The sequence below is a fragment of the Sinocyclocheilus rhinocerous genome, unplaced genomic scaffold (genome assembly GCF_001515625.1).
Source record: "Sinocyclocheilus rhinocerous isolate Xijiao unplaced genomic scaffold, SAMN03320098_v1.1 scaffold620, whole genome shotgun sequence".
Classification (NCBI taxonomy): domain Eukaryota; kingdom Metazoa; phylum Chordata; class Actinopteri; order Cypriniformes; family Cyprinidae; genus Sinocyclocheilus; species Sinocyclocheilus rhinocerous.
In genome coordinates, this window is record NW_015637138.1 from 1271 (window position 1) to 13251 (window position 11981).

The 11981-nt window shown below is 38.2% G+C and overlaps 2 protein-coding genes across 3 annotated transcripts; one reads left to right on the top strand and one right to left on the bottom strand.

Moving 5' to 3' along the window:
* The first annotated feature begins 698 nt into the window (after positions 1 to 698).
* Positions 699 to 6292, top strand: LOC107748584 (heat shock cognate 71 kDa protein-like). Its single transcript, XM_016563434.1, has 9 exons — positions 699 to 920; positions 2061 to 2270; positions 2504 to 2709; positions 4078 to 4230; positions 4310 to 4865; positions 4943 to 5145; positions 5223 to 5421; positions 5500 to 5732; positions 5827 to 6292. Exons 2-9 carry the CDS (start codon positions 2066 to 2068, stop codon positions 6010 to 6012), a joined length of 1941 nt encoding a protein of 646 aa, XP_016418920.1. The 5' UTR covers positions 699 to 920; positions 2061 to 2065; the 3' UTR covers positions 6013 to 6292.
* A 1697-nt stretch (positions 6293 to 7989) lies between these two features.
* Positions 7990 to 11222, bottom strand: LOC107748598 (lens fiber membrane intrinsic protein-like). 2 transcript variants are annotated; one of them, XM_016563475.1, is made up of 6 exons: positions 11183 to 11222; positions 9972 to 10082; positions 9067 to 9204; positions 8825 to 8974; positions 8557 to 8691; positions 7990 to 8172 (listed from the first exon to the last, which is right to left on the bottom strand). In XM_016563475.1, exons 1-6 carry the CDS (start codon positions 11187 to 11189, stop codon positions 8114 to 8116), a joined length of 600 nt encoding a protein of 199 aa, XP_016418961.1. In that variant the 5' UTR covers positions 11190 to 11222; the 3' UTR covers positions 7990 to 8113. The 2 variants fall into 2 exon arrangements, with proteins under 2 accessions (XP_016418961.1, XP_016418962.1); XM_016563476.1 differs by lacking the exon at positions 11183 to 11222 and having other exon boundaries at positions 9067 to 9259; positions 9972 to 10139.
* Between the last annotated feature and the right edge of the window lie 759 nt (positions 11223 to 11981).

Below are 11981 nucleotides of genomic sequence, written 5' to 3' on the forward strand. Positions count from 1 at the left end.
AATCTCAGAACAGCCTGATTTGAGAAAGGGGATTTTAAAATAGGGATTAAAAATTAAAAAAAACACTGGGTGGATTTTTATCATTATAGGGTGGATGTGTACACACACTTCCAACACACATTTATATTCAAACAACAACAAAAGTGAATTTTGCATCTGATGACCACTTTAACAGATGAAAGGACAGTACAACAAAGATATCGCTTTCCTCAGCGGACATTCAAACTAATACGGGACGATTCCGTATTATAACGGAACGGTTGGAACCCTAGGCTTGACAAATGCGTTTACAACAATGCAACAATGTTATTGAACTTTAATACATAAAGTTTGCAAAAACGCACACAGTAAATGGCGACTGTAGAAAGCAAAAGCCGAATCGAGATGGTCCTCACAAACACAAGATCCAGGGGTCGAGGTTGGATCGGATCCAGATCCAACTTCTCCCACCTTCCATATCCCTAAACCTACCCGTCTCCACCCCCTGATCCCTAAACCTACCCATCTCCACCCCCTGGATCTTGTGTACTGCAGCGAGGGGCTACTGGGTGGCCGAATCCCGGACATTTTTGGGCGATTTAGAAATCCCGGCCGGACGCATTTTTTTAGGTCGAAAAAGAGGACATGTCCGGGACGTATGGTCACCCTAACGGTGCAAATTACCTGAACTCTATAGATCGATATTTTTCTCCTTTTAGGAACATTCTGCTGTGTGATGGGCTGAAATCTGCAGGCGGTCTCCATCTCTGAGCGCTTCAGCGGCCGCGCGATGTGATTGGCTGCTGCGCTGTTCCATGTTCTGGACTGTTCTAACTTCTCAGGAAGTCTTAAAGCACTACAGCACAGTTCTGCTGCAGGCAACGCGCGCGTCTCGAGCTGCGACACCACAGGTGACTGACAACAGACTCACAGCTTTTCTGGTGAGAATTATGATGACTATTGTTATTATGCATTGAAAGTTCAAAAGTTTAGGGTTTCTTTATAATTATTAATACACTGATTGAACAGTTGCTAATATTGCAATACTGAGACATACCAAGATGCGTCGAGTTTGATGCTGTTCAGGCTTGATAGTTTAGCAACTTAACGGTACAGTTTACTCAACAGTCAAAATTCTGTCATCATTTATTCAGCCTCGTGTTGTCCCAAAGCTATTACTTTCTTTCTTCCGTAGATCATAAAGAGATTTTAGGCTACTGTGACTGACGCAGTCATTCCGCTAACATTTCCAACACGAGTGAGTAAATAACAAAATTGTCATATTTTAATAGCGCTGGCTAAATATTATTTGAATATATTTCCCGCATTCGATCTGCATTCTAAACCAGCGATAATATGGAATGTTCTAGAACGTTAATAATTCATCCCATTTGAACGTTCTCGGAGTGTTGTGCGCGCGTTTGATTAGGGTTTATGGAATGTTCTAGCAGCAGATGATTCCAGAATAAGACACTCCCAGTTTTTCCAATTCAGGAATGCTTATGGAAATCACAGATGTTGCATAATAGTTTGGAGCAAACGATAGGAAACTGAACCTTAACTTTCCCTCAGAGGCATTTATCTTAAAGGGATAATTCACCCAAAATTAATATTATGTGGTTTTACACAAAATGAAATGAAAGAGACAGTTTGAGGCTGTTCATCTTTTTGTATTTGTTTTCCACAGAAGAAAATCAGTCATATAGGTTTGGAATTGCATGAGTAAATGATGACTTTTTTAAAGCATGGTTTAAGTGTGATTTATAAACATTTAATCACTAATGAAACTGAAGTAATGATGAAGCTGTTGTGAAGTGCTTTCCTGAGCTCTGTTTGAAGTAGCATCTTTTAACACAGTGACAGCTGATCCGCTCTGTGGTCCATGTTGGCCACCGGATCATCTGATGTCTAGTGTGCCAAAAAAGCTTGAGTAAACAGAGCACAATGTAAACAAAGAATTGAGCTATGAATAGGATATACAACAAACATATATCCCTTATTTTGAAGGCCTGGGTAGAATGTTAAAAATATGCGCCATCATGAATATTAAGCATATTAAATTGTCTGTTTGCTGCCAGCAGAAACCATGTCAAAGGGACCAGCAGTTGGCATTGATCTGGGGACCACCTACTCCTGCGTGGGGGTGTTTCAGCATGGCAAAGTTGAAATCATTGCCAATGACCAGGGTAACAGGACCACTCCAAGTTATGTAGCATTCACAGACACAGAGAGGCTGATTGGAGATGCTGCTAAAAATCAAGTAGCAATGAACCCCACCAATACAGTCTTTGGTAAGCAGCTTTATGCATTATATAATTTCAAGATTGTTAAAAATTTATAAAACGGTATAAATTTGGGCCATTTACAAACATATTTATCAGCTTATTGGAAAATAACTATCAGATTATTGGTATTAGCAAGATTTATAATATCTGCATCCCAGTGCTAACATTATTGTTTTTACACATATTGTTAAATTTAAGTTGCACGTGTTTTGAATTTGTTGCCATATTTGTTTCTCTAGATGCAAAAAGGCTCATTGGACGGAGGTTTGATGACCCTGTTGTGCAGTCAGACATGAAGCATTGGCCGTTCACTGTTATAAATGACAGCTCACGCCCCAAAGTTCAAGTAGAATACAAAGGGGAGACCAAGACCTTTTACCCAGAGGAGATTTCTTCCATGGTGCTTACAAAGATGAAGGAAATTGCTGAGGCATACCTTGGAAAAGTAGGTTTCTGTCTAATACAATGCCTTTATTTGTTGTAATGGTGCTGAGAAACCATCTCCATTGTTGCTGTAGGTCTAAAGATGTTGACATATTGAACCTGTAAACATTGACAGTGGCGGATAAGAGCATGAAAAAGGCCTGTTTGAATAACTCATCTTAAAGGGGGGCATAACACACACAGTTTCTGCGTGTTTCAGTTATCTCATGTCAATTTTGAGTACCTATATAGTAGTATTGCATCCTTCATGTCTCAGAAGACTGAGATGTTCTTGTTGTTTACATTATTTGCACTTACACACTGATTGCCAACAAAACACAGAAACTTGATGCAGTTTTACTTACCGCCTGTGGTTCCGACTCATGACTGGGATCTTTTATCGCTGGGACCGCTCCATCTTTCAGTATCAAATGATCTGCAAATCCAGCGTTGAACAGGGCCTTGTTTATAAAACATTCATCACTGAAATGACGTCAGTATGAATCTCGTCAGTAAAGCCGCTTCTGGTGATTAGTAGTAAATCTCCAGCACGTGCTTTCAGATGGAGCGGCATTTACTACACAGAGCCGTAGATCACTGACAAGCTACATAAAATCGCGTTCAAAATCGCAGGCATTTCATTGCCGATTTTGAACGCGATTTTGTGTAGCTTGTCAGTGAACTACGGCTCTGTGTAGTAAATGCCGCTCCATCTGAAAGCACGTGCTGGAGATTTACTACTAACCACTTGAAGCGGCTTTACTGACGAGATGCGCATGAAAATCGCATTCGATTTTTTGCACAGCCCTACATGCGCAACTTCGTTGCTGCCCCGGAAAAACAAACTGCATCCACTGTTCACGTAACCCTGTGTTCTTTGGGAAGCTGAACAAGGTTATCTTTCCCTCACATCCAAAAACACACTTCTTTGAAGACATTCTTCTCGAGCAAGTCCTGTGCAGTGCTGCCGACGACTTCCGTAACCCAAATGAAGCACGATGATGGGCTGCTCTTGCTCTCGCTCTGATTGATGTGTGCGCGCACTCTTCCGGGAGAAGTGCCCACTCAAGGAATTCCACCCTTCATGACGTCATGACTTTACTCAAAAAAAACTTACCAAAACTTGTACGAACCCTGAAGGAGTGTATTTGGCACAGAAATACTCTGACAAACGTCCAACTTGTTTTTTGAAATTGTGGCCATGTTTAGCATGAGAATTCAACTCTTTAACGGTGTAAATAACTCAGAATGCATGATATAGCATTAGCCCCCCTCCCCCACCCCCTTAAACATTTGTGGGGAAAAGTGTCTTCTGATTCAGAGGATGACTTCAGTACAAATAATCAACTTCATGTTACACTTCATGAAAGGTATGAATCTGTGTTCACAGACCATCACAAATGCTGTTATTACGGTTCCTGCTTACTTCAATGACTCTCAGCGCCAGGCCACAAAGGATGCTGGGACTATCTCTGGCCTCAATGTTCTACGAATTATCAATGAGCCGACTGCTGCTGCAATTGCCTATGGACTGGACAAGAAAGTAAGAGTGTTACTTTTACTATAAAACAATTTTAGAGCAGTAATTGTTGAACACAACTGATTTATTTGTCTGGTACCAGGTCGGTTCTGAAAGAAACGTCCTGATCTTCGATCTTGGTGGTGGCACTTTTGATGTGTCCATCCTTACCATTGAGGATGGCATCTTTGAGGTCAAGTCTACAGCCGGAGACACTCACCTTGGTGGAGAAGACTTTGACAATCGCATGGTCAACCATTTCATCTCGGAGTTCAAGCGCAAGTACAAAAAGGACATCAGTGACAACAAGAGGGCCGTCCGTCGGCTGCACACAGCGTGCGAGAGGGCGAAACGCACTTTGTCCTCCAGTACTCAGGCCAGCATTGAAATCGACTCTCTTTATGAGGGAATCGATTTCTACACTTCAATCACAAGGGCTCGTTTTGAAGAGCTCAATGCCGATCTCTTCCGTGGCACGTTGGATCCGGTCGAGAAATCCCTTCGTGATGCTAAACTGGACAAGTCTCAGGTTCATGACATTGTCCTTGTTGGAGGATCCACCCGTATCCCAAAGATCCAAAAGCTGCTGCAGGACTTCTTCAATGGGAAGGAACTGAACAAGAGCATCAATCCGGATGAGGCTGTCGCATATGGAGCAGGTAATCAAAATGGACATCATTCTGATTGTCCTATTCTTCCCTGAATGTCCTATTAGAGACATATTTCCTTTATATAGCTGTCCAGGCAGCCATTTTGTCTGGAGACAAGTCTGAGAATGTCCAAGACCTGTTGCTTCTGGATGTTACTCCTCTGTCCTTGGGAATTGAGACTGCTGGTGGCGTTATGACCATCCTGATCAAACGTAACACTACCATCCCAACCAAACAAACACAGACCTTCACCACCTACTCCGACAACCAGCCTGGTGTCCTCATTCAGGTGAGCAGATGATCTGTGTGCCCTTTTTTTTTTGTCTTTGTCCATGGCAAAGTTTCACGGTTATTGCATTCTACTAGGTGTATGAGGGTGAAAGAGCCATGACTAAGGACAATAACTTGCTGGGAAAGTTTGAGCTGACGGGTATCCCTCCTGCTCCGCGTGGCGTTCCCCAGATTGAAGTAACCTTTGACATTGATGCCAATGGCATCATGAATGTCTCTGCTGTAGACAAGAGCACCGGCAAGGAGAACAAGATCACCATCACCAATGACAAAGGTAACATAACTCTTGAGCCCCTGAGTGTCTTTTAATATTTAAAACCTAAATCCTAATCAATGGTCCCAACATTTCCAGGACGTCTAAGCAAGGAGGACATTGAGCGCATGGTCCAGGAAGCTGAGACGTACAAGGCTGAGGATGATGTCCAAAGAGAAAAGGTTGCTGCCAAGAACGGCCTTGAGTCGTATGCCTTCAACATGAAGTCCACAGTTGAAGATGAGAAACTGAAGGGCAAGATTAGTGATGAGGACAAGCAGAAGATCCTTGACAAGTGCAATGAGGTGATAAGCTGGCTGGACAAAAACCAGGTATGGTTCTCAACTTTTTTTTGTCTGAGATGTTGATTGTCTGAGATCTTCATGCATCTGTAGTACTCACTTCCACTTGTCATTTCTGTACCAGACAGCTGAGAAGGACGAGTTTGAGCATCAGCAGAAGGAACTAGAGAAGGTGTGCAACCCTATCATCACCAAACTGTACCAGAGCACTGGTGGGATGCCAGAAGGAATGCCTGGAGGCTTCCCAGGAGCTGGAGGTGCCCCTGGTGGAGGTGGATCCTCTGGACCAACCATTGAAGAAGTTGATTAAATCATTCATAAAGTTTCTCACTGTTTGAAGCACCTTACTGTGTTGTTTTGGAGCACTTTAATACGTATAAGTATGTTTTCTCTTTTGCATGCTTCTCAAAGATTTATTTCAGACCTGTTGTGAGTTGACATGTATCTCATTTGAGCATTTATTACCAGTTTGCTTTGTAGCTGTTTTGAGCAGCATGCTTTTGTTTTCGTGTTAAACTTATGCTAAAAATGCTGCATATGCATCACATTCTGGTTAATTCGAACACTGACAATAAAATATTTGCTGTTCACAAAGTGAATGCTGTGTGTTCTTGGTTCTTCCTTAAAATAAAATTTGAAATAAAGTCGACCTTGTACAGTTGTTGCAGTGTAAACTGATTACATACTCTCTACTGTTCAAAAGTTTAGGTCAGTAAGATTTTGATTTAAAAGAAATTAATTTTATTCAGCAAGTATCATTAAATTGATCAAAAGTGACAGAAAAGACTAAATATATATTTACGAAGGATTTATTTCAAATAATTGCTATTCAACTTCCTATTTATCAAAGAATCCTGAAAAAATGTGTCACAGCCCTTACGAAAAAGAAGTTTATTCAAGTGTGCTATTAGTATACTTCTTTTAAACTAAAAAAAATAGGAAAGTATACTTTTAGTCTACTTTTTATGTACTTCTCCGAAATGGGCTTTATGTACTTCTCAGAAATATACTTAAAATGACATTTAAGTATACTTGACTTATAGCCTACTTAGAAAAAGTCTAAATATATTTTAGCTATAATTGTGCTCCTAGAATCCGTGTTTTCATTGTTATACTGTAGGGGGCGCTAGTACACATTTTCTGTACAGAATTTTCAAAAAACACAAGTGAAGAAGAAACTGAAACAACAGATGCTTCCACATGTATTCTAACATGATCATCAGACATAAAACAGCATCAAAACTATGTAACATTATGGAATAAAATGTAGACCAATTAAGAGGTAATAATGACTGCCAAGCTTTGGGGTGTTGTTTAACTTTGTCTACGTTTTGATTATCATTCTGAATCCAATTCATAGTCTTTTTTTCAGCTTTTTGTTCAAAATGTTGTTTATTTCTTAATTTTTTTATTTATGAAACTTATCCACATTCAAGTGTTTAAAAAAAGAATGCATGAAGCTAGAATAAAAAATTTTTTTTACAAGCAGATACCCTGTTCTTTTGATGTTTTGTATGTTCAGATATTCATGTAACAAAATATATACAAATTAATACCTAAATAGTTTAATTTATGAAACTATCAGTATACCTATAAGTGCACTTTTAGTATAGTTGCAGTACAAACTAAACATTTTGATGTAAACTAGTTGTGTACTCAAAGTTTACTACTGTTATACTTAAAGTATACTTAAAAGTATACTTTTATATACTAGAAAGTGGGCCAATTTAGTCCCAAGGAGTATTGAAATAGTACACTTACAAGTATACTACTAGTACACTGATATTTGTATACTTGCTACATAAAGTATACTTAAACATATACTTGAACTTTACTTAAGTATACTTACTAAAATAAACTTGAAGTATACTACTTTTTGGTAAGGGAGTTCCTTATATATTATTGTAACATTGAAAATACTAAGAAATGCTTATTGCATATTAAAATGATTTCTTAAGGATCACATGACACTGAAGATATGATAATGGCTGCTGAAAATTCAACTTTGACGTAATAAATTCCATTTACAATGTATAAAAAACCCAATGTTTGAAATTATAAAAATACTTAACAATATTACTGTTTTATTGTATTTTTCATCAAATAAATGCAGCCTTAGCAAACATAAGAGACTAATTTCAAAAGCATTTAGAAAATCACACTGACCCAAGACTTTTGAGAGGTAGTTTTGGAAACCTCTTAAATGCAGATGAAATTCCACAAGAAATGTAATTATCCAAATTGCACCATAAAAGCAAGTTTTTCTAAATGTTGTTTTAGTCATTTATTAGTTTGTGTTGTGTGATTTTAAAATTAACGATAACTGAGGTCAAAAATAAAGGGATCAGGGATGACATGATGGTTCACATTCAGACTGAATGGATCAAATTGCAGATCTAAGATGAGAAGCATCAGCGTGACATGGAGCCTCTTGGTTCATACATCCGGTAAGCACACATATAGAAGATCCCTGCAAGAGAAAGGCAAGGAATGTTAACAACTACTACATTAGCAACAACTTTATTCATTACTGAAAGACACTGACCATGTTGACATGATTTAACATTTACATTTTGTTGGATTAATGCTTGTTTTTAAAAGAATATTCCAGGTTAAATGCTGTGGATTTTGCTAAGAACCACAAAAATATTGTTGACACTTACCTCAGTTTGTAAAAACGAACACTTACAATGAATGTCTATGGGCAACTGTTATAGGCTACACTTGCCCCATAGACTTCCATTTTAAATGCACATCTATACACACATTTTTTTTCCCTGTAGCAACCAACTGCATGTGCTTTCATTGACTTTGTGTTTGCGGAATATTCATTTCATGTTAACATAAAGTGTACCTGAAAAGAAAGTGAGCACCACAGAAACCCAACCCATTATGTACGACCACGAGAACCGCCAGTTCCCATAACGTTTTCCATAGTAGTTGACTGTCATCCCAGTGTAGACAGCCATAGCCAGCAGCACAAAGAAGCCTGGAAGGTACAACCACAAAATCCAACTCAGGTTAGCAGAAAACAATGACTTCACATACAGTCAGTATAGATATATAGGAATAATTCAACTTAGTAATGTTATTTTTAGTATCGGATGTATAGACATTCGTACATGAAATGAAATAGAGAATTCCTGCAGCAAAGGTTTTGTCAAAACCGTTAAAGGAGGAGTAATTGATGAAAGCCATGACACCGATGATGATGCCAAAGAAACAAGCCAAGACTGCCAGGATCATGAAGGCCCGGGTGGCATCCCAATATGCTGTCCAAATGGAACCAGAGATTAGTTGTGATTTTTGAACTTTGTACAATATTCTAATGTATATATTTTGTGTCCGTGCTGTGACGTCTAACCGATGCTGTCTGTGTATGTCATGCATTTTCCAGGTACACAGTAGCGCCACAGGCCCTGATGCATGTAACTGCTGGACTGGCGGTACTGTATCCAGTAATCGGTGGCAGTGGAGATCACCAGGAGTATATTTCCCACTCCTGCACAAAACAATCCACCTCCCATAAAGCTGTACATCTTGCACCTACAGACACACTGACAAAATATGAGTCAATACTAAAATTAATTCAAGGTATTTTTCAAACATATTTAAACAGTTTTTAAACATACTTTAATTTTAGATTTAAATGCTTTATTTATTTTTGATCTTTTATTTTTATATTTTCCGTTATAGCAATTTTTAGTGCTTTTGCCATTTTTATTAGTTTTATTATTTCAGTTTCTTTCAGTTTCAGTCCATTTCTAATTTTTATTAAGTTTTTTTTTTATTTATCATCTAACATTTATATTTTATTTCATCTTTATTTTAATTAATGGAAACAACTTTTAGTTTCAGCGAACAACAATGCTTATCAATTTTACCATCAAAAAAGGCAGAGCTTAAGTTAAATTGAAATTAAGTAAAATTACAATTAAATTCAAAATAAATCTTTAAAAAAAAGCTAAATTCAAAATGCATTGTTACAATCATTTGGTTCTTGTCTGGTCTTAGCTAAATCATTTCTAATGAAATTTTTATTTAAAAAAAATTTAATTTTAAATGTCTTATTTTCTTCTTGTATAAATAAAGAGTTTGTGAACACTATTTACACACAAATGGACAGCATTTAAATCCCATCACATCAGCTGTGACTAGACAAATGTGATTGATGGCCTAAAATCATCTTTTGTAGAGTGTGAAGGGATTTAAAAACTCAAGTCACAACAAGAAATCAACATGCAATATGAAAAAAAAAAAATAACCTACCTCTTTTTTCCCAAAAAATTGTATCAGACTGAATAGTGTGAAGCTCAATTATGCCAAGGCAGGCAGATTTACATGAGCTATTGGCCGTTACTTTTTGTGGGTGCACAGGAGCTGGGTGGAGAGCGGAGATGAACAAAAGAGCTGTCAGACGGGCAGCCAATCAGAGAGGCCACATGAGTGCAAGAGAATCTGCTGAAAATACAAAACTATTTAGCAGTAGTTTCACTAATACTGATGACAAAGTACTTTCAATTGACAATACAGAAACATCATAGCAAAATGACAAGCATTTTATTCGGGAAATTGTAAAAAAAAAACATTTCTAATTCTTGTTTTTCCATTATAATATTTTTTTTCTTCTTCTTTCTGTTAATTCAAGGACATATTACCATCATTTATATACTTTTTTATTTATTTTACAGCAAGAATATATGAAATATATGATTTAAAAAAATACAAAATGACATAAAACATGTTCAAAAATTTACTTTTTCCCCCCACCAAGGACTACACAGTTATTATTTATCCATTCGCTCTACTACATTTCTACTGCTGGGCCTTTATTTTAAGAGCTTCTTGTTAGTGGAGTATTAAACTCTCCTAAAAGGTTAAGAATCCATTAAGTGAACATTGTGTCTCCCCTGAAAGCTCCATGTCCACTTAGACTTTAGATGCCACCTAGAGCCTTCACATTAAAGTAATGCAGTAGACTGAAAATAGAAAGTAATGAACAGATAAAAATAGACCTCATCTGCCCACAGGAACGAATAAAACATCAATCCTCTGCAGGACATTGAACATAATAGCAGCTGGAACTTAGTAAATGTGCCATTTACACTCGAATGATTAAGATATTTTCCATGAGAGAAGGTGAAAGTTTGGTTATGTTTATCTTTGTATTTGTAAGAGGATTAGAGAGCCGATATGATAAAGTGGTGCTATTACAGCCAAAAGCAGCTTTTGGGGTTAAAAGGTTTCTAGTTTCTACTGGATGTGTACATTTTACAACCAGCAGAGGGTGACTTTTTACCAAAAATAGGATAAAACAGGGAGACCGCAGCACTTTAAACTCTTTTCTACCTATGTAGAGTGGCAGAGGGAATAAGAGGATATCCGATCTGTGTTGATATGTGGGGTTTCCCGCCTCTCTTTTCAACAGCATGTCTGCTCTGGTAAGTGATAGTAGTGCTTGTAATTCTCTAAATACTCACCCACCATACCGACATTCTCCTGATAGTGTCTCTGTAAGGAATACTTCTGTGTTTTCTGTCTTCAAGCAATTCTGTCCTGCAATATTTACATATCAAACATGCTTTGGCTCAGTCAGGTATGCAAAAGTTATGGCGCAAGTTCCACCGCTGCCCACACCGTATTCATAAAGCATACTGCTTACATACTTAATAGTTCTACAGCATTACTTAGATTTATAGGATGCAGCAGAGATTACATAGGTCAAAGCCTGGCAACTTGTTAACATTTTAGCACTTCCGGTTCCACAGTCCCAAAGTCAATGGGGTTTTTGTTTAAATGCATGCAATAAGGTCTGTGGCTATACACAAGCTCAGTATTTTTAAGTTTCTAAGTATTCTACGACATAAAAAACATCAGTACTACCATTTTTTTTTAAAGCTTTACTTGTCTTGAAAAAGGCGGTGGGACAGATGTCTGGGACATTAAACATCATCACACCGAACAAGTAAACTTAAAAGTCTGCTTTTACAGCCTTTTTGTGTTTCGAATCACGCCCTTGCAACATATCCCTGCAAACAAGCATGCACTAGCCCTTTACGGGCCCACTTAGGGCTAGCCTTAGGGCCCCCAGCGGACTGCCAGCACAGGGCCCCTGAGAATTTGCTCATTGGCAAAACGTTGGCCCCTTAGTTCTGGCCCTGCACGGGCAGCCCTCACTTAGCCCCCAGGAAGCCCTCACTATGCCCACACAGCGCCCGCACTATTCATCTACAACAATACATCTGTTTCACTTTAAATACTTTCCAGCTACTATAACTT